This window comes from Phoenix dactylifera, chromosome 2 (genome assembly GCF_009389715.1).
Source record: "Phoenix dactylifera cultivar Barhee BC4 chromosome 2, palm_55x_up_171113_PBpolish2nd_filt_p, whole genome shotgun sequence".
Lineage (NCBI taxonomy): Eukaryota > Viridiplantae > Streptophyta > Magnoliopsida > Arecales > Arecaceae > Phoenix > Phoenix dactylifera.
In genome coordinates, this window is record NC_052393.1 from 21,068,744 (window position 1) to 21,095,812 (window position 27,069).

At 37.1% G+C, this 27,069-nt stretch overlaps 1 protein-coding gene across 5 annotated transcripts in view; it reads right to left on the minus strand.

The window, feature by feature from the left end:
* Positions 1-2,289: 2,289 nt before the first annotated feature.
* LOC103720771 (pre-mRNA-processing protein 40A-like) overlaps positions 2,290-27,069 on the minus strand; it is a 33,363-nt gene continuing 8,583 nt past the window's right edge. For 3 of the 5 annotated variants that reach the window (XM_008810646.4, XM_008810647.4, XM_039123657.1), the window contains 21 exons: positions 26,617-27,002; positions 26,444-26,516; positions 23,465-23,563; positions 23,327-23,395; positions 23,170-23,247; positions 22,910-22,996; positions 22,792-22,826; positions 22,497-22,602; positions 21,231-21,311; positions 21,046-21,138; positions 20,911-20,964; positions 20,712-20,828; positions 20,511-20,609; positions 18,666-18,713; positions 18,489-18,581; positions 16,877-16,984; positions 16,678-16,742; positions 16,480-16,582; positions 12,996-13,322; positions 12,757-12,886; positions 4,157-4,517 (listed from right to left, as the gene is read on the minus strand). In XM_008810646.4, the coding sequence (XP_008808868.2) occupies positions 4,507-4,517; positions 12,757-12,886; positions 12,996-13,322; positions 16,480-16,582; positions 16,678-16,742; positions 16,877-16,984; positions 18,489-18,581; positions 18,666-18,713; positions 20,511-20,609; positions 20,712-20,828; positions 20,911-20,964; positions 21,046-21,138; positions 21,231-21,311; positions 22,497-22,602; positions 22,792-22,826; positions 22,910-22,996; positions 23,170-23,247; positions 23,327-23,395; positions 23,465-23,563; positions 26,444-26,516; positions 26,617-27,002 (2,262 nt within the window). In that variant the 3' untranslated portion in view covers positions 4,157-4,506. Of the gene's footprint in view, positions 2,879-4,156; positions 4,518-12,756; positions 12,887-12,995; positions 13,323-16,479; positions 16,583-16,677; positions 16,743-16,876; positions 16,985-18,488; positions 18,582-18,665; positions 18,714-20,510; positions 20,610-20,711; positions 20,829-20,910; positions 20,965-21,045; positions 21,139-21,230; positions 21,312-22,496; positions 22,603-22,791; positions 22,827-22,909; positions 22,997-23,169; positions 23,248-23,326; positions 23,396-23,464; positions 23,564-26,443; positions 26,517-26,616; positions 27,003-27,069 lie in introns of those variants that run through there. The other 2 variants (XR_003388227.2, XM_026809866.2) reach the window with 2 other exon arrangements.

Consider the following 27,069-nt stretch of genomic DNA (forward strand, 5'->3'; position numbering starts at 1 on the left):
GTTTCATCATAATAAGTATGAAGCAATGCCTTCTTTCAACTTTCTCGCCCTTTTTCACCTTCTACCACCTCATGCAACGGAGGAACACCCAGCCGGGATAATTAAGTTGGCACAGCTGGCATCGACAGAGATAGCATCTAATAAAATTATAATTTTCATTTAAGAACCCTCATCAACGAATCAGTTTATTATTAAAAATTATTAAAATGCAGGGTAGCAGACCTTTTCTTTCAATATGGTCATGTGGTGCATATGGAAAGAGTACTGCACTGCTCAATAGATAGCTTTAGCCAAAGAATGGAGAGAAGAAGAAAATATAAATGGTTTTGTAAGAGAGGTTGCAAAAAAGCCATTAACCCTTTTTTTTTTCAGAGAATGAAGAAGTTTTTTAATAGAAGAGTATGCAAGCAAGGAGCTACAAATCAAGCGTAACCCTCCACTAAGTACCCCAAAATCCTAATGAAGGCAGGATTTCAATAACTTCAACCCCAATCGATGAAATTGTGTATATGAGGAATTCAAACCTGGTTCTAAGTAATAGTCAATAAGCACTATTTAGTAGGAAATTAAGTTAAATTAATTAGGGAATCTTTGATAGAGAAATATAAAGGAAAAAAGATATGATGATATTTTTGCATTATTATAAGCAATAATGCTAAAGATTTTAGATCGAGGAGGAAATTTAGTTAAATTAGAAATGGATTTATCTTGAACAAACCAGCCCCCAACTCCCGCAGGATTAATTTGAAAATGAAAAAGTTGAAAATTATCAGTTCTCTATGGTATCAAAAATTACTGTTCTTTAGATTTTAGAGCCGCCACTCACTCAGCTGTTCCCTTATGATGGAGCCTGCGGTAAAAAGAAATATCCTACGACCTAGGCCCTCTTTAGAGGAGCTATTGATAGTAGAGCTTTTATAAAAAAATTGTTTGTTATTTAGTAACTACATTTCTAAAGTGTTGTGATACTTTAACATATATTTGATAAACAAACTGAAAAGTACTTTTGTATAATAAAATTATCATAAAGAATATTACATAATATTATACAACAGAGCATAATAAAATATAATATATATTAATACATAAATATATGATATAGAAAACAAGAATTCTTTTCTTGCACGAAAGGAAGTCTGATCCACGGCTAGAATTTTTTGTTAGGACTTTAGCAGATTTTTAAGTTTATAAAGGGACAAAGTATGTAATTGTTATATTTTATTATGGATATTTTGGTCAAAAAAATAACTTTCCGCCAAAGCTCAAAACAGCTTTTTAGAAAAACTCCAAAATAGAGCTTCTCCCAAAAAGCTGCTTTTAACTTTCTGAAAAAACTAAAACAGCTTTCCGAAATTTTTACCAAAACACCATTTTTTAATTCAAAAGTACTTTTGGAGGATCAGATGGTGTTTTTTGGTCCTCTAAAAGCTTCACCAAACAAGGTTCTAGACCAAAAGTAGGCATAGAAAGAGGAAGGCCCTGAAATCACAGAGCAATAATCTTAAAAGATGACAAATTGAAAATAATTAATTGTCTATGGTCGCATAAAATTACTGTTCGCTAGATTTTAGTCTCCTCCGGCTCAGCTCTTCTGTTCTTTCTCAAAACGGTAGTTCAATTTTCTTCTCACCTCTCTTAACCCAAGAAGATTGAAGTGGCAGCTTCAGTTAGAAATCCACTTAGTTAAACAGAACTTCCATCGAAGCAGGTGCCGTATAAATGGTGCAAGCAGACTTCGGCTAACCCCCTCCCAAAAATCCTGTGTTCATCTAATATAAGAATCCACACGAAGCGCCAATTTCAACAATGTCCTGGCTCATGCTCAAGGAGAAATCCATCCATGACCCAGGTCTCGCTCGACCTTACCGAGTCCTCCTATATCGATATCATATCCTACTCAACCTGCCTATATCTATATCTCTCAGTGAGGAGCCTAACTGCTAGTATTCCCCAGTGAAGAGCCCACATGACTTAGTAAGGATTGTGAAGTGCACTGGACCTGCTCTTATCCCTCCCATCTTTTTTAAATACCAACCATGCACCAAATAGATCAAGCTCTCTATTAGCGACCCACAAGCAATCAACATTCGGAGAAGAAGACCTATCAATCTTTACAAAACATAAATCTAAAAAAAACTGAACAACTGTCACTCCACATGCCAGGAACCCAATCTGGATAATTACGGATTGCAGTCCATTCCAAAAGGCAATTAAGTTTCAGCTAAACCCAGCTGCTTGCTTGTTACAAAGTTAAATTAACTTTTTCAACGACATGTAACAATAATTGGGTAAATGCAAACAAATTTAAATAACTATATTGCATTATCCTACTCCCAATCTATACCAAAATTTGCAAATCTGATACACTTTGACCGAAGAAACAATACCTAACAATTGCCAGAGCTATTCGGAACCCACCATAGGATATAGGTGTGATTACAACCACCATAGGAGACATTTTCAAAGCTTCGGGCAATGAAAGCTCCACGCGAAAAGCCAGATGCATCACACCTCCAAGAGCTTGGTAACATAGCACTCAAAACTTAAAAAGGCCATCAAGTGAAAATCTAAAGCACTCGCTATATCCAACAAGTAGGGTTTTAGCATGAAGCCCAAAGGTGAAGCAAATGACAATATCCTGTGGCCTCAGCAAATCACCTCAAATGAGCTCATAGCCATACCAGGATGTTGCATCAGGGAAAATTGCTGTCTCGGTACCTTCTAAACCTTATCCTGGGTCAATACAGCAAGGAAATGAAAAATACATGGAACGGTACGCTGCTGAAGGCATGCTTCAACCAGTGAGATGCACGGATTCCATCACCAGAATAAACGTGGAAATCTCTAGCCCCACAGTACCTGGCACATGATTCTTAAACTGCCAGAAAACAAAGATGTCTACTTTGAGCAAATTTAGTCCATGTATTATATTCATTTTGAAAAAAGGAAAAAGATTTGGAGAAATTGGTATGATGGGCATCAGCCCGATGACAAATGGAAATACTACAATGGAGCAGGAAATTTTAAATGGCATCTTGACAAACTTGCATCGCCCAGATGGATGGGTATAACACCCAAATCTCATATAAAAAAATTATGATATCCACCTGAGCACACCCCATTACAGTCATTGACCATACCAAAATTGATGTTTCTTAGTCCTTTTAAGTGAGAAAGTTGCATAGAAGATAAAATGGTAAGCTGCAGAATGGAACCAGACTTTTACAAACTGATTTAATTCAGTACTTACAAAGAAAACTATCTAGATGCAAACAACATAAACAGTATTTAATCCATTATAAATTCCACTTCAATGCAAAAAACAGGATTGAGCTTACAGAAGGTAAACCATATTTTCCCGTCATAGGATGAAGCCAAAGATGTGTAGGCCCATAAAATGATGGACCAAACCATACTTACCATGAGTCGACTCCTAAACCAAGCCCATGTCTCCCTATATAACGGTTTCAATTAATGATTCCTCATCTCCACTACAGACAATGGGAAAGGTTTCAAATGACCAATTATGGTTGTTGTCCCTGCAAGTGTAATGATTTTTTATTATTGTTAAGAACTAAAACAGATTTAAGGCCCCACATTTTAGAGGATGGAGCTCATTTCTCAAGGTTGTTAAAATCCAAGGCAGCGGGCCCCCTGAAATGCCTAGGTAGAACGCCTGGGTACCCAGGCAGGTGGCTAGAGTTCGTAAACCTCAAAAATTAATAAAAATAAAATTATATTGTAGTACCAACAAATCATCACAAAAAACACATATTTTGCTTACATAAAGCATATAACGAAAAAAATTTAACCATAAATGGTTGCTCATTAACTTGAACTATGCATAATATGAACTAGCAGCAAGCAATATCTCTGGAAACTTGTTATGAACACCAAAAATATCTAAGGGGAGATTCTAGTAGTCATTAGACGGATGAGAGGACACCAAATATGATGGCTAAGATCTGAAAACATGGTACACAAATGCCTATATTTTGTTTACAGAAAACATACATCACAAACATCTTATCCATAAATCATTGGTCATTAACTTGCGCTGTTCATAAAATGAACTAGCAAGCAAGCAAAATCTCCAGAAACTTGCTATGAACACCCAAAAAAAATAAAAGGAGCAGATCAAAGTAGTCGTTAGAAGGATGAGAGGATACCAAAAATGATAGCTATGATCTAGAAATGTAGTCTTTCAATTACTTTGACAAATACACTCCAAGATTCATTAAAAAGTACCCCTACTTACTAGATACCATATGAACTTCCAAATATATATGAAGAAAAACAGGTGAAACTTGAAGTGATCACAATATCATAATTGGTACCATCCGTCGTAAGAAAGCAGCGTATCAGTTGTCAGGAACTCATTTAGGCACCAACCTAGAACCCTGGGTGGTTGTCCTGCCGGAAAGCCTGGAAAGTGCTAAGCACCTAGGCACTGGGACTGCCCTGCCTGCGCAGCCGTTAGTGACATCCTTGCCCCTTCTCACATTTTTAGACAGCATCTAGAGAAAAGATGTATACCAGACCAATGAAAGAGCATAATTAATTAAATCGCCATAAATTAATCCAGCATACGGCAAAGTGCCAACATTTTTTTTTAAAAAAAGGTGGTTTACCCCAAAGAGAACTGTTGTATAGTTAATTTATCGAAAAAATTATGTTTATATTGTTACAATATTGAAAAAGGAAAAGCCAATGGACTGTGCTCTGAAAGTGATAAAACAGCTAATACATATTTATATCAAAAATCAGTTATAGCAATCTGCAGCTAGTTTATATTATGTAAATTGGGACATTAGAAATTATTTTCTGCACTCATAGTATACAAACACAACATATTGACTGATGATAACCGTGCCTCAAACAAAATAGAATGTTCAAATAGTTATCTGAAATATCAAATTCAATAAATTCAGATCCTTTCTAAAGTTGGTTTAGGCACATGCGAAAATACTTGATGAGTCAATCTGCACACAAATCCTCAAATCTTCTGTACATGCTTTCCTATGCCATGCCCTGGCTACCCACCTACAACAACCTCCCCTATGATCCCGCCTGCCTCTCCTATGGAACAACCAATTTGATTCCACAACCTTAATCTGCCCCTATAGCTCTTGTTCTGCCACATTCCTCTCTTCCTCTAACAAGCCTTTTGCCAACTCAGCAGTCCACATGGCTGCTTAGACTCCACCCTTTGCTTCTCCTCCCATGACTCCGACCCACCCTCAGATCCACTCCTTCAGGCTGAGCCCTCCAGATGCTCCACCAGGTACCTCTGCCTATTACAGATAAACCAAATCCACCCAGCAATCCTTGGATGCTCTGGCAATGACTCTAGTCCCCCACCCCCTCTCATCCGCTCCTCTAGGTGTGCCCATCGCAAGCTCCAGAAGTCTGCCCTAATGAAAGAGTACAAGAATCCCCCACCCCTCCCCAAAAAAAAGAGGGAAAACATACACCTCCACACAAGCAAAAACACTAGTAATGAAAACCTCTTCACTAGATGGTTGCATGAAGAAACCAAGAACTAAGAAGACTTGAAGAGGCAGAAATAATAGACCAGATGTTCAATGGGAGCCAAATCAAACAAGACTAGAATGCGTCAACTACATTTGACACCATATCAACTGGCAACCATATCTCAAAACTTTGACCCATGAGGCAAGATGTACAAACTTTGTAGCTTTTATACTGGAGAATGTGTCTTAGACACAACAGCCTCCTAAAACAACACCACCAAAGAACAACTAAAAGAAAGATTCGCCAAGGCCAGTACATGTGGATTATGAGCAGCAAACAACTTCATCTACATTGGAAGAGCTCCCTGGCATATCAACAATCCCATCAATCAAAGCCCAAATAATGAAGTTGTGGTCATTCCAATAATCACAAATTTGTCATTTCATCCCTAGACCCACCCAAGCATGAATTTTAAATGTTTCCTGGACATTTTTGTATAAGAAAAGGTGGTCACTTAAGATAGAGCTCCTGTCAAAATTAGTAAATAGCTTTATACATTTTTTTCCTTCTCTCAATTTTATTAAAGTCCTAATAGGAGATGAGTCTGCTAGTTACAGCCCCCTTGAATCTTACAAATATTTCTATCCTACTTTCAATAAAAACAAGTCAATTCAAGACAACTGCAAGTCTTAAGCGTCAAGATTCATTGTACCGGTCGGTATTGTAATGTACCGTACCGAACCAGCACACGTCTCGTACCGTACTAACACTCAACACGCCACATCGTCTCGTACCGTACCGTATAGCAACACTATAATAGGATGGTACCAATATAGAATCCGATATCGAGACGGCAAGCCTTGCTTAAGACAGTTTGCCTTGCGTATTGCTTAGAGGCAAACCCCATAATTCTTAACAATTCATAGCTGAAAGCCATTGATTTGATTCTAGCTATTGGTTTGAGCAACCTCGTTAAGCATCAAACTTCTAACTCCATCTCAACGAACAAGAACACTTGTAAATCATAGGTGTGTGACTCCAAGTGAGGATTGAAAGCCCAAGAATGCTAACAATTCTAGTTGAAACATTAATCATACCTTTATTCGGAACTTGCTATGTCCACAATTTTATTTGGAAAACGCTATAGTAATACATTGTCATGTCATTGTTATCAACATTGATTTTGCTGCTGCCTCTCTGATTACCCTCCATCATGCATCACCCACAAAAACTTTCCACTCCATCATGCATCACCTCCAAAAATTTTCCACAAGTTTAACAGTAAAATAATCTGATTAACCGTAGCACTTCATATACTTCCTTTTGATACATCACTGCTGTTTGTTGTTATTTCTTGTTAGTATGGCGAATAACATAGGAACGAGATAACATAAAAAATATAGATTAGTTCCCACTAAAATGGCTGGCAACAGATATCACATAAGCTATGACAGTTTCTTTAAACTTTAATTTCCAACAACCAGATATAAAATGCAAATGTAAAAACAAACCTATCCTTCCGCTGCAAAGGCTCTATACTATATAATTTCATTTCCTATGAAATATATATATATAAGGTCTTTTTGAATATCCTACAAAATCACAGCAATTTCTAACTTTATAAGTTCCTTGTCAGTACAAATTATGGTTTTATAATGCTCGGTGTCTGGCTTGGCAATTACATACCGTACCATCTCTCTCTCTCTCTCTCTCTCTCTCTCTCAAACACACGCTCATAATTGGAAAATCTTGGATGAGCATAATGTTTTGAACATCGTAAAATTGTGCCTTGCTGGCTGATTAGATTCATAAAAGAATTGATCAATCAAAGTGCCAGGGCCAAAGATGTACTTAGACAGGATGTTGTAGCAGCAGCAACAAGCATTTACAGCATGAAAAGAACAGTCCGAATATGATTTTAATTTGAAAATGTTGGATGAGCATAATGTTTTGCTCATTAAAAGATGGTGCCCTCCTTACCGATTGGAATAAGAGAGGAATTGATCAATCAAGGGGCCAAGGCCTGAGGTCTGCTTATACGAGACATTGGAGCAACAACAACAAAACAGAATTCCTAACCACAACACCCAAGAGTATTGAATTCAAAACTATGATCTCTTAGCTAACATCTTCATGTGATTTCTCTGGTTGTCCTTCATTATGCAATGCTCCTAGGGAGCAAGGCTTCTGCTGCGCCCAAACCTCATACATCTTTTTCCCATCCAATACAAGATCGTGCAGCACCACCTCAAGCATAACTCATTTACCACTGCATGTACCCTATCTACAACCTTTACCAATGCCACCCTCTCACTATCTTTTCTACTCCCTCACAATCTTTTTATCCTCTTGCAAGTATCTCTCAACCAAAACTCTTAAACATTTTCATCGCCCATACTACCATGTCTCTCTTCTAACATTCTTCCTACATCCTACACCATTCCTTTATGCTCTAAGGGATAAACAGTTCAGACCATCCCAAACGTTGTAAAGCTTACAGGGGAAGAAAGAGCTTTAAAGGACACCTATAATTGTATTATAATTATGAGGAAACAGCCACAGGCAGGGCGCACCTGCACTTTGGAATATTTGTTTTTACCACTTTTGTGGGAATGGACATTAAATATGCAGACATAAGATGATGTACATAGGAGACTTCAAAGGCACTCTCTCTCCCTCTCTCTCTCTATCTCTCTCTCTGACACATACACATGTGCTTGCTCTCCTCCCCACTCCCGAACCCCACCCATCCACCTTGTCCATGGTTCTCACAAAACCTAAAAAACAATGCCAACTCCAAAATACTTCCTTGCCAGTTTCAAAAACGCTTCATATCTTTATAAATGTCAATTTTATGTGATTCACTACAAATTTGAGCCCTTTTAATAGTTATTCTTTGTCTTTTAAATTGTTGATCCTTTGTAGAAATATTAATTCAGGTATATTATAATTTCAGGTTTATTTATGTGAACAATGGGACATTGATTTAGTTGATGATTTGTTTATCTTTTTGTTATCCGTACTTAATGAATGTGTAGTTGCTTGGTGGGTGATTCATTGCATCAACTTCTGGTTCAATTTATACCGGGTTGTTGATAGCTATGCGACATTCTCAGAAGAAACAACTATTACAAAAGAAAATAATTGAACCTATAAATGACTTATCAAATCCATTTAGAGGAAGAAAGCATTTATGAAACATCAGGTACAAAATACTGACTGAATGAACAAGCCTATACGCATAAACAAGTCCAAATGTTCGTGCTATATAAAATAATTTTTTGAAATTCTAAAAACTTCTAGAACTTTTTTTACTCTGCCATTACAGTTTATTCTCTTTAAACAAATTTTTTTCTGACCAATACCTAGGATTTGAACCCTGGATCTCCTAAAGGGCAAGCCCGAGGTGCCAACTAACTGTGCAAACAGTTAATCTAATTGTCTTAAAATAATTTATTTTATCTATACAAATCAATCGAGAACTGTTTTAAATATTCACATATTTTTCGATCGATTCATGAATTTATCACAACTAGTTCAAGAAACAAGTATGAGTTACAAACTAACGATGTCAGCCATTGCTGCTGGTGGTATACTTGTTGCCATTGTTCATTGTCTGTGCCTTTTTAATGCTTGTTTTCATATATGTATGTGAGCATGAGCACAAAGCTTTAATATAGATGGATCGGAGAAAGTTCAAACAAAGTTCAAAAATTGAGGTTAATGAAAAATCTGATATATTCGATAAGAACCACGAGTCTAGCATTCCTACAAATCTAAAACATGTTTAAAAGACCCCTTGCCTACTCATCAAGTTGTCCTAAAACTAAAACATTGTATCATAGCATTAATTAATTTTGAGACAACTTGATTTATAGGCAATGGGTAAATAAAACATGTATCTTTTTAATAGGCATTTTAGACTTTATAGACCATAACCAACTTTGAATTCACTGATGCGTTAAATTGTTATTCCGCGCACCGCGTGCATTATACTCGTGTATGTGTAGGCTGAACTGCATTGGTCCAACAAAGCAAGTTTGAAGTTGCTTACCCCTGATGAATTTCGCTGGCCAGCTTTCTTTCTGCAGGGCTATTTTGGTTATTTAAATCATGCCATCATAACTAATAGTTCTTGTGATGATTACTTGACATTTTGGTTCAGGTTCTGTGTTAAATGGTAAAACTAGCCCCATGAATACAAAATCAATGGTAAAAGCAACAATTTTAAGGCAGCAGCAAGTTAACAGTCTTGCCCCAATCAGAGCAAATCAACTCTATTCTATAAAAACACACAAGTGTTTCAACAATATTAAATATCTTTCACTTTTTAAAGTTTTAAAAACTTTCCCCATCTAAACTCATCGAAACAAATTCAGATTTGTTTCCTTTACCAAAACAACAATAAAATGCAGAATTTGCAACTATGCTCTGGTACTGGTTGTATAAGCTTTTTTTAAACTTCAGACATGGGCTATGAAGATTCTGATCAGTTTCCAAGGCTTGCAGCAAAACAAAGTCTATGCTTCAAATTGCATTTCACATGTTTCATTTGAACTTGATTATCCTCTGGTGTTTAATAGACTCTTAATTTTACGTATGTTCCATGGACTCTGTATTCTACTTAGCTATTTGCATTTCTTACACGTGATACAATAATTGATGGTATCATCCTATTTGCATAGCCTAGTAACAAAAATGCCAATTTATCTTTGCAAAACAAAGTCTATGCTTCAAATTGCATTTCACATGTTTCATTTGAACTTGATTATCTTCTGGTGTTTCTTAGACTCTTAAATTTTATGTATGTTCCATGGACTCTATTCTACTTAGCTATTTGCATTTCTTACACATGATACAATAATTGATGGTATCATCCTATTTGCATAGCCTAGTAACAAAAATGCCAACTTATCTTTTGTATTGATACATACTGGATATTGATACTCATCAGAACAGTTAGCATATATTTCAAATAATTATTATGTATTCAACCGTTTAAATGTTACAAATAAAAAGGTAGTGTTTAAAATAAAAAATAAAGAATGAATTAGAATTAGACCAAATGATTAAGCTTGTGGATGCCGAAACTATTTTACGAAGCACGAAGCACTTCACTAGTGATAACATATTTTGCTTTACATATGGCATTTTAGATATTTATTTTATGTACATTATCAAGATCTAGTCATATCGCATCATATTTTTCAGGAATTGCCATATTGATGTGTATGTATCCTGTTGTATACACACTCTATAGCATGCCCATGCTTCATAGGTGCTCAACTAGTGTTCAAAGTCACCAATGTTGTTCACCATTGAGTTAATATGACATGTATTTCATGTGTTCCTGCACTTCAATTTCTCGCATTACAGGTTTTCATGTTTTCCTCGTATATGCCACTACTTTTATTAACCCATACCCACTTGTTAACAACTTAGCACACTGCACATGTTTCAGGTGTTCTAGGTATTGCCTTCATTGCATGAGTTTTGATCTTAGAGCATTAAAATTCATGACTTTTCAACAAATAAAGGTCATTAAGTTCATTTAAAAATGCTATAGATTGCTCACAGTAAAAAGCTTATCTAGTAAATCTCATACTCCACTAATGTCTCAAATTATCACGGTTTCACGTGTCATATTTCTTCATTTATTTGTGTTCCTCAAGATCAATCTTTGTTTCATTTGCCTTGTGTGCATTCAAAGATCACACTCAACACTCAAACTTGGGCATAGGCTGCTCTCGAAATGCTGCTTGCTTTTTGAAACTTCTCATAACAAAGACCTCTGATTTGTTTTACACCATTGATTTTGCAATACTCTTAGAAGGCAAAAAATTTAGCCGACTTAACAAAAGGTTTTGCATATTATCCTTGGCACTTAGCAACTGCTCCATAGCACCTATGATTTAAAGTATGGTGCCAATATTGGAGAAAGCTTGCCGATACAAACCAGCCTGATCAGCTAAATATGAGTGTAGCTGGGAATACTTTTTATGGGCCAGGTACGGGTGCTAACTATATAATGACTCATAGTCAAGCAAAGTCCGAACTTGGTAAAAATCATGACTAGACATGCACTGGCATGGTAAAATAGCTGAGAAATGACTAGTTGTGCCCTATATCATCAGAAACTAGCATAGATGATTGATTTCGGTCAGCGTCAATCAACAATGTCAAAACAAGAAGAAAATTGCCTCCGGTGATCAAATTTGGTTAGCCTCACTTTAGTTCACACAATATGTAATAATTTTTACCACGTGCAATCAGCAGGCGCTGATTAATTGATCATCAACCATGGCCAGAAAGGTCGCCTATAGTCGGACAATGTCCAAAATGTAGCAAAACAACGTCAATAATGAATGGGATAGGCACTTAGAGTGAAAAGGCTACAGTATTGCCCATGGAGTAAAACATGGCCAACCTAGCTCAGTCACGTGCCACAATCAGTGAGAGAGAACCATCAAAAAATATCAAATATTACCAAATAATAATTGTATTCAAAAAACAAAATGCAAGTTCATGACCTCATCAAACCCCATCAGGGTTCATATGACCTTTTTCTAGTCCTCCCACAGAATCAAAAAAAGGGGGCATATATCCAACTAAACAAAAGAAGATCATTCACAGTCACTACCCTTGTGTGCAACCAAATGACACGAGTTACCACTAATTCCAGTTTCATGTAACTCAGCATTTTCAATCATGTCCTGGTGCTCTTAAAAAGTGTGAGCATATAGCAATGAAATATTAAGCACCAGAAAACAACAGGGAGGACATTGACCATGAAGACTGGAAGATGGAGGCTACTGCAATACCAGACTGACGAATTGATGTGCAACTTCTCAAAAGAATGTAAAGAAGAACAAATTTTAGGAACATGATTGTCCAGAATCAAGTCACTACTATGAACAGATACACCTGAAGCAACGATAAGCCAAATAGTCATACAATTGATTAGAATCATAAGGGCATCTGTTATCATGAAATGAATGACATCCGAGAATCATTTGCAATCTTAAGAGAGATCACATTACCAGCAATTACCCACAAACGTTCGACTTATTTAATGAAGCACTAGTTAAGCAATCCATAATAATATGCAGAAAGTAATGGTGAGAAGTGAACGGTTGATTTCTACAATACAGAAAATGAGGGTTGTTCCAGTACAACCATCAACCAGTAATTGTTCACAAACTAAAGCCTAATAAGTTTCGATCAGCAAAAGTGAAGAACATATAAAGTGACTAACAAAGCTGCAAGGTGAAGAGCACTAACGTATTTCCCCATCCTCTCCAAGTTCCCCATCCTCAAGCTCTTCATAACCACCATTTCTACGGGACCCATCTCGATCTTTCTTATGCCTCTTGTGTCGATTTTCACTATCTGAATCGGTAGTGTAAGTGTGCTGCCAAAAACACCAACATGAATTTTAAACACACCTTCAAATAATCATAGGAATATAATCGTATTGCCACTTCAGGATTTAAAACAAGGGGGAAAAGAACATTTTGTACCTTACGCGATTTTTTGCGGTCACCGCTATGCCTACGCCTACGGGACTTCTTGGACTCCTCTTTATCATCTTTTTCAGAGCTTACATCATCAACCATGCTGTGGTGACGTTTCCGGTGCTTTCTTTCCTTATCATTTTCCCTCTTTTTATCCTTCGAGCCATGGCTGTCCATCATATCAACATTTTCACTTTCTGCTTCATCCTTTCTAGATCGGTCCTTTCCCTTCTCTTTTTCGCGTTCTCTCTCTTTTTCCTTCCTTTCTTCCTTTTCTTTCCTTTCCTTCTCCTTCCTCTTCTCTTTCTCCTCTCTTTCTTTCTCTTTCTTTGCCTATAAACAAGTAAAAATTGCATAAATCTTCAGTCCACATTGATGTCATATAGAACTACATTATTTTGCCCCCATTAACGTTGCTTTGAGTATAAAAAAAACACTGACAACAAGCAAGCATGGAACTTAAATCATGACATGTTATAGTTGTTAAAAACAGCTGCATGAAAGCTCATTAGTCATATAAGAGAACAGCTTTTGCAGCATAATCTTCAATTCGTTAATTAGACACTTGAAATCCATCCATATGCAAACATGTGTGCCTGTTTGTATGTGAATGGGCAGGTGTCAGGACTACAGTTAAAGATAACTATGATTGCTAATTAATAGACATAATATGCAAAAACATCATATTTCTAAAATATAATATGAAAGAAAATTCAAGTACGGAAGAAACAAAATTAAGATACACCAAGGGATGGGAGGGTTGCAGAAGATATATTACTATAAAATCAATGTAACAGATGGCGTGCATGATCTGACCAGAACACGACCTGACAAACCAAGTTTTCGATAGAACAAGTTATCATCCCTGAACTGACCTGATTAGCCAACAAAGAAATCAAGCTGGGCCCAGATTTAGGTCGACCTGACTTGACTATGGCTCAACCAAATTATTTATACTGTATATCTGTTATATATATATATATATATATATATATATATATATATATAGATAGATAGAGAGAGAGAGAGAGAGAGAGAGAGAGAGAACATGTAAATGTCTTAAAAATCAGTTATCAACATCATTTATACTCTACCGGCCAAGGGGTCAGGGAACCAAGGTTTATTGGAACCCAAGGGCGCGGCACTTTGGAAAAATCAGGAGCATAAATGTACACTTATGTAGATACATATATAGAAATGCACATTACACACGCATGCATATGTACATACATGCATTTAAGCTTGCATGCATGCATGTATGCAGACATCATATATATATAAATATATATAAATATATATAAATATATATATATATATATATAATTAGCCTGTGAAATAGTTATATTGCTTATGCAAATGCACATTTCTGCTGAAAATTTTGGACATAAGACAATTCGATTATATTATAAATTTTAAATAAAATGGTTAATGGGTTGCCAAACTGAAAGAGCTGAAGAGTTTTTTTGGACTGGAGTCCACATGCAGTAGAAACTGGAGAAAGATTAGATTCCTAGGCACAAGAATGACAAGGAGTTCGAGTGACAATAGGTGAAGGATTAGGAAGTGTGTTTTGACATTAAAAGTAGGGATACTCTTCTATGCATAGTCAGCGGGACCATCCCAAACCACCCGGTTCGAGGCGTACCGAGTCATAATGATGGCGAAGCAGAACGGTTCCGACAACCAAAACGAGAAACCGGCGACGAAGGGAGAGAAGAAAGAAATATCGGAAAAGAGAGCAAGGGAGGGAGGGAGAGGGAGAGGGAGAGGGAGAGGGAGAGAGGGTGGCGGCCGGACGGCGGAGGGCCGAGGCGCCGCGCGAAGGGGCAAAGGACGGGCTCCGCCTCCGGTTCCTCTATTTTGTCTGAAACAGGAGTCCTAGAGGGGGCCCTTTATTATTTTCGAAATTTTTAAGTGAAATCGGCAAACTCCTTGCCGGCTTCAAAGGGTTTGACAACTTCACTTAAGAAATTCAAAAATAAAAAAGGACCCCCTCTAGGACCCCTATATGTAACGAAACAAGAGAGCCGGAGGCGGAGACCCTCCTCCGCCCCTCCGGGCAGCTCCCTAGCCCTCCACCGGATGTCCGCCACCCTCCTCTCATCCTCCCTCTCTCACCCTTCTCGCTCTCTTTTTCTCTCCCGTTCTCCCTCCCCCGCCTCGTCTACTATGTTGGGACAGGCCCAGCACAGGGGCGTACCAACCCATGCCACCGAAAAATCGGACCATGCCCCAGTTTTGACACATCAATCCTTGCTTCTATGAACAAATTTAACTAGGGTTATTATCGACATTAAAAAGCAAATACTCTTCTATGAACGAATGTAACTAGGGTATTATGGGCATTAAAAAGATGGAAAAATTTTAAACCACAATGACCAACATAGTCGACACACCACACAAAACACCCACACCATCGCATGCGCCCACAAAAAAATAGGGAGAGATAGTGAAAGCAGCAGGTTGTAACAGACAATTCCATCAGAGGGGGGGGGGAGTGGGGGACCACCGATCATCCTCACTTTATCTCTTCCCCTCTTGGTCATGCTTCTCTAGCCATAAGAAATAGGGGATGGTTTCTATGGCCAAACAGGCACAACCAAGAGAAGAAGGAGAAGGGGAAAAAGAATAGGAGGAAGAAATAAGATGAGCCCATCTTCTAAAGAAGGGTAAAGGGAATTTCTTAGCTGTAGTCGTCATCCCAGAAGGTGACCATTTTAGACTGCCTTTTTCATCACTTCGGCCCACCTCTTTTGCCTTTCTAAATTGACAATACTTTTTCTATCCCTTGGCTACTCAAGTCTAAAACTCGATCTAATCCTCTAATGCATAATGTAGATAAGGTGCTCTTTTCGCACCCAGCCTTTTTCTTGAGGCACATGAAAGGCATGCCTTTTGAGGTCCTACACGGACTCGCTCGCCTCGGCAGTCAAGGTGCCAAGGTGGCAACCAAGTGTGCCTTGCACTTTAGAAACCCATAGATAACATTTACTAACCCAAAACCACACCCAACCCGATTCCAAAACTTAGACGCTAGCAGGTTTCCAACTCAAATATTGTGCATCTTGTGGTTGGCAAATCTTGCCAAGCTGACAGGTTTTTGGGTCATGTTGGGGTCAGGTATTAGGATGCATAGGCCAACTTCGCGTAGACCCAGCCTGACCAGAACCACACCCATTAAGGTTATACAGTGCATGTTTGCAAATAGCTTGATACAGTAAGATGTGAAATCAAACCGCACACATACTATGTTCATGTGTATACTTTCACACCAAACATTTTCCAATCATATGATTGAATAAAAGCATTAACAATGATAAAATCTAATTTTTCACTGTGATGACACATTATGGTAACAGAAATGTGCTGCATCTCAGGTCATGAACTTATAATCAAAAGTGAAGCCTTTCATAACCTAGGAAAGCTCTAGAATTGTACACATAGAATCAAGTAAATATGAAAACCACGAAAAACAGAAAACCTTGGGTACCTTTTCCTCTTCTCTTTTACGCTCCTTCTCTTTCAGCTTTTCTTGCAAGTGGGCTACATGTTCTTCAAAAATCTCTTTTACAAAGTTCTCATCACCAATGGACCTAAAAAAGCATGAATCAATTGCTTAAGAAAACCAGATACTCAAAGAATAGATTAGCCATAAATTTTCAGGTCGTCTAGCCATATTTTCGCATACCTGTACTCTTGGGTGTCTTCAAACAGTGATTTGCAGTCCTCCCATCTAGATGAAGCAGTTATTTCCTATAAAAAAAAAAAGACCAAACAGTTATAAATAACATATATCCATAAATATATCTGCATCAACAATGTGCCAGAAATTTCACAACTGTCAACCAATGCTTCATACATCTCTTAGGAGCATGCTCTCAGAATACCTTAATTGAGTAAAGCAGGTCAGAAAAATTATCTGCAAGACGTTGGCGCTTCTTAGCCTCCTTCTCCTCCTTCTCCCTAAGCCTTTCCAGTAACTCATCAAAAACAAGCTACAAATTGGGGTAAACCACAAATCAGGTCTATACTATAGAGAAAAAAGCAAATTGCCTAATTAACAGGTTCTTGATGTTCTGAGCACAAGACGGCAGATCCACAAAAAAATTTACAAATCAAATTTAATTTTTAATTGACATGAACAGAAAATGAAAAAATAACAAATGAATTGTTGACACATGCATAACGACTTCAACATGCATTTCAGTTACCTGGTATTTCTAGGATTTCATGGTATGTTTTTGTGCATTTGGCAGTGGGTAGGAGGCCATTTGTGTAAGTGTTTTCTTCCTTTTTTTCCTTATCTTTTTTTTGTGGGTGTGTTTTTTTTGGGACAAGATGACTTTTAGTAGGGAATGGTACTTATAGATTAAAAGTGGAATCGTGATCATGAAAAGGACTTATGACAGTACTTTGAAACATCATAGAAGACATTACGTAGGTTAGAATCTAAAAAATAAATAAGATTACTATTGAACCTTTAAAATTTTCAAGACTCTTAACAGCAACAAGTAATATCTTTGCCAGCACTGATCATGGGCCAAGCTTAGGTACAGAAAATGTCAAATTTTAAATAGGCCCAACCCGAAGCCTAACTAAAAATGAATATAGTTTAGGCCCGAGATCCACCCCATGATCAGCTCTAATCTTTACAACAAGCAAATTCGTAAGTTTTCTATCTCAACAGAGGAACAAGAAAAGGAAATTTCAATGAACAAGGCAAACTGTTTTGAAAACCTAACACACTTTGAATGGCAGGGAAAGGATTAATTTTAAACAGACTCTATTATGGGGAAGTTATGGTTTCTATGGGAAAGTTCGGAGTCAACAGAGGATGTATAAATTATACACAGGTATAGTTTTAACTATGTACAAATACATAGAGAGAATACACACAAACAAATACAATCTAACAAAAGTTTCAAAATCTAAGAAAAAGATGCTCCGAGAATCACCTTTTTATATGAACATATTTTTAGTCAACCCTTCACCTCCTTCTTATTAACTTAACTACAATATTCCTATTCCAACATTCATACTTTCATTAATCTCCTTTCTTTGTCTTTTCATATGTTCATATTTCTCCCTTTATTTCCATCTTAGAAGATCAACTGAAATTTGAGACAAGAGTGCCCACATTTTCCTTCGGAGCTTTAGAGAGTTAGAAGGGGATTGACAGACAGCAGGATAGTGTTCGTAAGGAGGTTAGACAATTAGGGCCTGGAGATATACATAATGGAGAAGCAAAATGATTGAGAATAGAGCAAGAAAGATGTCTAATGATAAAAGCTAAGGAGATCTGAGATAGTCAACGGAGGAACAAATAAATGTTCTTAAAGGACTACTTTCGTTAATCACAAACAGAAAATTAGAGCTGAAGGAAGAAACTGTACAAGGAGGCCTTCTTCTGCACACCAATGTGGATAAATGTCCCGCCCACCTTAAAAAAAGGCAAAAAGAAAAAAAAAAGATGACAGGACATAAATATGGAAAGTTTACCTTCATGTTTGTCTCTGATATTCCTTGTAGGCTGTCATCACCCGAAGTAGCAGCCTTGAAATCTTCAAATGTCCATGAAGATGCCAAAGCAATCTGGATATAAGAATTTCACCATTACAGCAATGCATTTTATTGTAAGACACAGAAGCAAGAGAGAGAGAGAGAGCTATCAATCACCTTTCGGATCTTAATTGCTTCTTTGATCTGGGCCTTGTCCTCATGGTACTGCAGAAAATGGAGCATAAAATGATCAGAAAAACAGCTTAAAATCAACTTCAGAATTAAAGTTGGAACATTCATATAATCAGCATTCTCCAACAGCAAAGAAGTAATCAGGTCTAGGTTTTCCACTCATTTGTTGGAAGACAAAAGAAAAGCTTACATGATACCTTGGCAGAGGCCTCTACAGAAATATCACTGATCATCTTATAAGAATTAATACAGCAACTGTGACAAAAATTTAACCCTCACAATTTGGCCCATGTCTAGCATTCAAATATAACATTCCAGTACTACAGAGACTGGAAAAGTGGTATGCACTTCACAAGCATAATAATCAGTACATGTTTGTAGATTAAACATAAATAAAAAAATAAAATCCAGCTTAAATTCTACCCTTTAATCTACATAATAATAATAATAGATCAACATTAAGTTAATTCACATAATTAAGCAGCTTAGGCAGGATTGGCCTTGCATAACACCTAAGCTAAGTAACTGGTCAAACATAGACAACACCAGTTAGAGAAGTTCCTACCACCCACAATATTATGAAAAAGGCAACCAACAGAGGTTTCTGAAATCTTCTAAGGAGCCATGTATGTGAGATGCTAACAATGTGGATATTGCACTTCCTAAGCTAAATTTTTTCCGCATTATTAAATAAATTGAGATTTTAAAAAACATACCTACAATGATGAAAAAATTATCTATTGGTCAATGACAAGTAGAAAGAAACACTGATCACCTGCTTAAAGCCAAGGCAGACTAAGCAGATGCCTAGTGTCCTAGGCAACAGAAAAATAACAATGTGGATATTGCACTTCCTCAAGCTAAAATTGTTCCGCATTATTAAATAAATTGAGATTTTAAAAAACATACCTACAATGATGAAAAAATTATCTATTGGTCAATGACAAGTAGAAAGAAACACTGATCACCTGCTTAAAGCCAAGGCAGACTAAGCAGATGCCTAGTGTCCTCCTAGTGTCCTAGGCAACAGAAAAATAAACAGGAGAGAAGGCATAATATGAGGAAGAAAAGGAAAAAGGTAAGGTCCCCGGTGGGTGAAGGGGGGAGCGGGCATGGGGTTGCAAGTATTAAATATTGAAGGGGTAAAGAAAAGACAGTGGGGAAGAAACAAAAGGGGAGCAAGAAAAAAAAATAAAGAGGGATACATGAACGAGGAAGAAGAAAACTCGATCAAATCAAACAAACTAAATTTCTAAATAACATCTCGATTAGAAATTAAACAAACCAAGCTTCAGCCAGCAAGACAGATTCAAAATTAATTTCAAGTTGAACCAAGTCAAGTTCAGCTAGTTAAAGCTTGAATACACACAAAGATTGCAAAAAGATGCACACATATAATATATATGTGTGCTAGGGTAGACCTAAGAGCGAATTATGACACCTGAAATTTAGATTACTTATTAGGTAACAGGCAGTCATATAGTACACAATTAGCATAGTCCCCCAACATTCATTTTAATTTAATCATGCCACCCATTGAAAGCTCCCCAAAATATGATTTAAATGTCAAACAGAGAATAACATGAACCTAAGTTGACTTGAATCATTAGGCAAATGGAAATCAGTTAGTATAGATGCAGCATATTCCTCTGAAATTCTCTTCAATTAAATTACAAAAAAAAAAAAAAAGCAATTCAACTATAATTCACAAACCATCAAAAACTTTCCAAAGCTTACCTCCCACTTCATTATTGACCTTTATTAATTAATGCATGCCTAATACACTCAACAGGCAAGGCATAATTTTCAAATGGATAATGACAAACCAACCTGCTTGTCAAGTTCCTCTGCAACATCCTCAAACAGATCTTTTGGTGTTGAACCTGATGTGTTTGATGATACTGCTATGTAAGGTGGCAAATCCTTCACCTGCAAAACAACAATTACATTATAACATATGGACATAGAAAGTTAGATAACATTCCAAATGAACAACAATCTCATGAAAGCATACCACAATTTTTAAGTTACCTGCATACAGTAATCGCGCCAGTGAGTTTTAGCTGTAAGAATTCCAGCAGCAACATGTTCTTCCATTAATTTGCGGAACTCATCACGGTTTTTGCGCTCCAGCCGTCTTAATTGCTCCTGTATGTTCAATTGATGAATGATATATAAGCATACTACAAAAATCAGTTCACAAGTTATGACAAGGAAAACATTAATGCACCTTCTGTATCTTCCGCTGTTCCTCCTCTTCCTTTTCCAGATCATGTATGTACTCCTGCAATAAATTGACATGCTTGAGAGCATGGAAGATAAGAAAAGCACCTCCCAAGGTAACAAAATGATGAGAAAAGCTTACCTGGAAGATCTCCAAACGATCAATTTTTTCAAGTCGAGAACATCTTTCGTCATCCTCCAGTCGATCTTGAACTTTCCTCCATTGGGTGTTTGCCTAAAGATACAGGGAAAATAATAAGTAACCATATTCTAAAGCAGAATGACCATGTTTGTATCCTTATTATGGCACTTAGTTTGGAACAGTACCTTAATAAAGTCACAAGATTCAAGAAAAGTTCTATACTCCATTATATTTCGTTTATGCTCCTCGGCAGCCTTCGCTCTTTCCTGCAGCGGTATCCACATTACAGTAAAATTATGGAACAAGAAGTGTGCTAGAAATACTTAATGAAAGGTTATGTAAACGTCAATAATGATAAAGAAATAACAAGCTGAAAGAAAAATCAGGAATAAATTCAAAGATATGACATCCCAAAGGAAGCCAAGAACTAAAAGGCCATAGGCTTTATAAGTCTAACTTCCTTGCTCAAGCTATAGGCTTCATCAAACTGTTAGAGGCAAAGGCATTAATGATGTGTTCAAACATCCATCTGCAGATAATATTACAATACTCCAACCTAAAGAAGATATCAAAACTACTAAGATATATTAGAAGGAAAGCACATTTTAATATAATAAGATATCAAAAACAAAAACACAAAGCACGATTCAATTTCCATGCCATTTCACTATGTGAATGAAGAAACTAAACATTGGTTAAGAAAAACTAGCAGCTCAACGCATTTCTCTTGAAAAAAATAAGCAGCTCAATGTAATAGAATGAATAATTAAACAAGCCTGAATTTGAATAATGCTTTGTGAATGGAAGCTTGCCATGTGTTAAAGTATAAATTTTACAATCAGTCCTTAAAAACAATTATTTTAGGTAACTTTTCCGTGCTTTTGAATTCAAGACTTGGTTTTTGTTTTTCAAGTCTGGTATTAAAATTCTAAGTTCACATGTCAAAATCAGGGGTTTCTCTGTAATGTCTATCATACATATTAAATTTAAATTAAATGTTATGTTTTTGAACCTTACAGTGAATTCCAACCATAGGCATTGTTTCCGAAGTCTGATATGTAAGCTGCAATGCAGATGTATAGACCATAATAAGATCCAAATTTTATATTTCACAACTGTTTTAGATAAATTCAATGCCTGACAAATGAGGATTGACAAAGTCAGGGCCAAAAAGTTGGGATAAGGCTTGACAGCTACTGTTATCAAATAAACACATTTTGCTTTGTGCCGGAGCAATATAAATATCTCACATCAATAAAAGGTCTAGATGCAGAATTAACATCAGAGTAGGAGCACCAAGAATATCAGCAACAAAAACAAGAAACTAATTATATATATTTGGTTTGTCCAAAAAATAATTAATCTTGAGTCTAGGAAACAGAATACATTTCACAATTCTAGAAGAACAAGAAATCAGGACCACATGAAAAAAAAATCCGGCAAGCTCTGACCTTTTTCTGGAGATCCACCAAATAGCTTTCAAATAGATCCTCACGATCTCTTGCCCGCTCAACAGCATGAAACCGTTCATCATTCTCAAACATGGTCACGGCTTTACTGAATGGATATAATCAAGTACTAAGTAATAATGACGTAAGACTTCATAAAGGCACATAGGCAATCCTAGCTCAGAGAGCTAGTTTCTAAGTTCAAATTCGAGCAGGTCTTTGTAACGAATATGATTTAGACTTTTAACTAGTTCTTTTCTTGTGTACATAAAAACAAGCACAGAAATAGAGAACAGACCTCCACCGGGTTGACGAAGTTAATTCTTTGCATTCCTGCATAAGATACAATTAAAAATTATTAATCTTATGGAGAAACTACTATGTGGACCTTCTTAAAGAAAAAAAATGTAACATACTTCCAACATTCTGGTGAAGTCTTCTCGTGCTTTCTTTTGTTTAATGCGCCTTTCCTCAGCTTCCTGTTTTTTCCTTTGTCCCAAGTACTGAGATAAAATGAAGATGAGATTAACTAACAAGAGCAAAAATATAAATAACTCGTAGATAACGTGTCTTCACTAAGTACTGAAGAATGAAAACCAATCCTACGATGTGCCTACAGCCACCTGTTAAGTCAAATTTAAGTTCAGATAAGAGAATAATTTATCTGTGAACTCACCTCATTAAATGCTTGTTTCCTCTCACCAAGGGTCTTTAACGCACCATATCTCTTGTCATTGATAATAACTCTCATTGCCTAAAAAGTTTCAAGCAATATCATATAACTGTGTAAAGGTCAAAAAAATGCCCACATTATTAATTCAGGAAAAAGATACCTGCTCCCAAGTCCAATCAGATTCAACATTTGCAGATTCCAGTAGGGCTTTGAATGCAGCTTTTGCCTCCTGAAAGAAACACCAAGCATATCAGAAACAAGAAAGAGAAACCAGCTGATGTGCAACCAATTACGATACCTGCTTATTAGAATAAACCAAAGGTTCTTCATCAATTGTTTTCTCCTCCAATGGAGTGACATTGACTCTTCCAGTAACTGGCATGGCCTTTTTAGCTTCCTACAACAAATTCACCAACACAAATGCCTATAAATAGACATCAAACTAAAAATAGCTGCTATGCTGATTGTATTCAACAGTAACAACGCAAAGTTCAACAACTATTAAGAGCACGATCCAAAATTCTACAGAGCTCACCTAACACAACTACAGGAACAATAACCAGAAAGTAACTCAATATATTCTTCTTTAATGTAGCCTACATTATTATTAGGTAAAAGTTCTGCAAAAACACCAGAACATCGCTCTGTTTAAGTAATAATCACAAAAAAGAGTAGCCCATCCAAAGCTCAAATATTTGAATTCGAGTTTCAGTCATACCCACCGAGTTTGGTTTCCATAGGATTTGGTAGGTTTAATTATGAGTTTCAGAAGTGATGATGGAAAAAAAAAGGTGGCAGCACAGGAGCGTGAGGTGGCGTAGGGACAGATGTGGTAGAGATGGATACAGTTGTGGTGAGGTGCCAGCAATAGGAGGAAAGTAGACAGAGAGAGGATGTGAAGGCAGAGTGGTAGTAAGCAGGGTACCTGATTTGGGTACAGAATCAAGCAGTGATGGTTCTGCATGCAGCAAATGTGAGGAAGCAAAGGAGGCAAGGGTAGGCTAAGGGGCAAACAGAAAGTGTTTTGACATATATATTATGCATTAACATTCAATAATATCATACATTAATATTATATATAAAGTGCTCGCCAAATTATATAGTACTGAGTACACAATATATATATTTATTAAGTTTTCAGGCAAGTAAGGCCAGGATAATTTTGGTGAGCACAAGCTGAACTGAAAAAACAATCAAGCATGAAAACTTAACCCTGGCACACCTAAAACAAGGAAATCCATGGCTAGGACAACCAAATGACTGGGCCAGGAGGGTCAGGTGATCAATTTCCAGGTCAAACTCCTTGCTACAACAGGAGAACCCAAACTTAATGCCCATTCAGACTACCAGGCCCAAGAAATTAGATCATTTAGTTGATCCTGATGGGCTCGTTTGGGAACCCATACCTAGCTCTAATTCACAAGGCATATGGATATTCCAGCAACCAACCAAAGTTATATGGCCGCTAAGTTGATGCTGGAGGTGCTCCACAAACTTTATAACATGACTAGTTAGAGCTTCAACTAATCAGCAAACAAGGTGGTGCAACACCTCCCCTCAGCTCAGAAACCCGACACTCAAGGTTATTGATCTTCTTGCATTTGTGTACTTCTCACTTTCACCCACTCAATGTTCCTGCTTTTTACCTACATTTTTCGACTATTATCATGCACCATAAAGTAACATAAGTAATCATGGGAAGTACATTACACTCAACAAAATGATCAAGGTAGAAAGTGGGACTAATGAAAGGAAACCCAACCAACAAGGCAGGTAAAATGGATACAAGTCTCCACAGGGAAAGAATCGCAGATCACACCCCAAAAAAATAGTCGATTTGTCCAGGCATTGGTGTCATGGATATTCCATTCCATTGAAACTGCCATATGTAACACCCAGTCCATCTAGGTGTCATTAGACAGCTCAAACTTCACTCAATTGTTAGCCGACCTAACTCAAGTTTCGCTCATCCTTGAAACAAGCCCAAGCTAGCAAGCTCAAAATTAGCTCTAGGTGAGTGTCGAGCATACACAAGCTGTTCACAAGCTTAAGTGGTGAACAAGCAAGCAAGAGGAAAAAGAGTGAGGATGAAGGAGAGACGAGAAGGGAGATAGTCTAGAGCAACAGTAGTAAAATATAGATCAAGACTTCATTCAGTTCCCTTTTACCCCACAGAAACCCTCCCAAGTTGAAGCTGTAGCCAACAACCTACAAACCCATCTGCCTCCTTCACCATAAATCATTCCCAGTGCCTGCACATTAATTTTATTCCTAGACCTAGGACAATCGTGCATGGACATCCACTGGACCCATCTGTCTTGCAAGTTGTCACTTCTCCCTTGGAAGCAACTAGGCTTTGGGAAGAGGAAAAGGAGAAAGGAGTTAGAAGCTATATCATGCAATGGGTGAAGTCTGCATGTCAATAATCCTCCAAAAGATAGGACTTCTATTTGAATTGAGATAAGGCTAGCTCAAAGATTTGTCCCAGTCACTAGACCTTGATCCAACATCTAAAAACATTAGCATGTTCCAGCTATTAGACATAGACCCATATTAATTATAGTTACTAAGTGCTTGTATCAATTATAGCTATAAAGCTAACTAAATACAGAACTGAATTGTCATTTTAGATAGCAAATTATATTATATTTCCAGAAAAATCAAGCCGAACACAAGCAAGCTCAATTTGTCTACATTTCTAGCTCAAATTCTAGGCTCAGGCCTGGTTTATTCACTAATTGAGCAAACCCTCTTAAGAGTCAACTTTCAAGCCAAACTGCTCATGAACAGCTTTTTCATGTGACAGTCCTAAGTGTCAATGTGTCATCAAGGTGTTGAAGATTCAAAAGCACTTATCATCACCATCTCTTCAAGAGTAATGGGAAAAGCAGAATCTGTGAATGCATAATAAAATAATAGAAGGATTGTCAGTATCAGAAATTTCTTTTTGCCACATGTCCGTCCTTAGCAATCAAACAAATAGAAGCTAGGAAACCATAATACACGAATAACTATAGTACCAAGCTAAAGGGGAAAGTTATTGCTAGAATTGTTTGTTAAATACATAAATATATAAAATACTGAACTTAACTAACCAATAAATCATTGTTGAATTTAGGATGAAAGTAGATGCTAGTTCTTTCTACCACAAACCAAAACTAAATATGCAACAAAATACAAGTAATGAAACACCACCATGACAAAAGTTTAATATTACAGAAGTGACAAATCAGAACACATGAAAGAACTCAATCAGGAAGTTACAAACCAATCATACCTCCAAATCCTGAGCAGAAGCACCATCAGGCACACTTGCAGTATTTAGGAGAGATGAGCTGTCATGATTACTCCTGAAAATAAATTGAGAGTAATGGAAGATTGGCTACTTTCAACTACAAAAACAAAGGATAAAAGAAACCAATGCATCCATAGCAACCCATTAAACCATACTTAGTGTTAGATGATGCAGATTCTATTGCAACAGTAGATACCACCGTATTAGCAGAAACAGGTGCAGGTAATGGAGTTACAGTTGTCTGAAGATTTGATGAGCCAATTGTGTTTGGAATTCCCAAGGAGGAACTCGACGAGATTCCAGCTGATGGTACAACAGATGGTGATACCGAAGCCATCACAGCTGGTGGTGTAATTGAGTTGACTGCCACTGGAACTGAGCTTGATACTACTGCAGATGTTGTTCCAGGAGTCACAGAGTCTGTTGTGGCAGAAGGGATCTCTCCAGACGAAACAGTTGGAGCAACTGGGGCAACGGAAGCTGTTCCAGTTTCTGTATGTGCCTGCTGAGCTGCAGCCCTTAATGCTTGTTCACGAGCTAACTGAATAATAAATGCATTTAATCAGAATTGAACTGAAAAGGTGATATAAGCACAAGAGAGCAGCGAG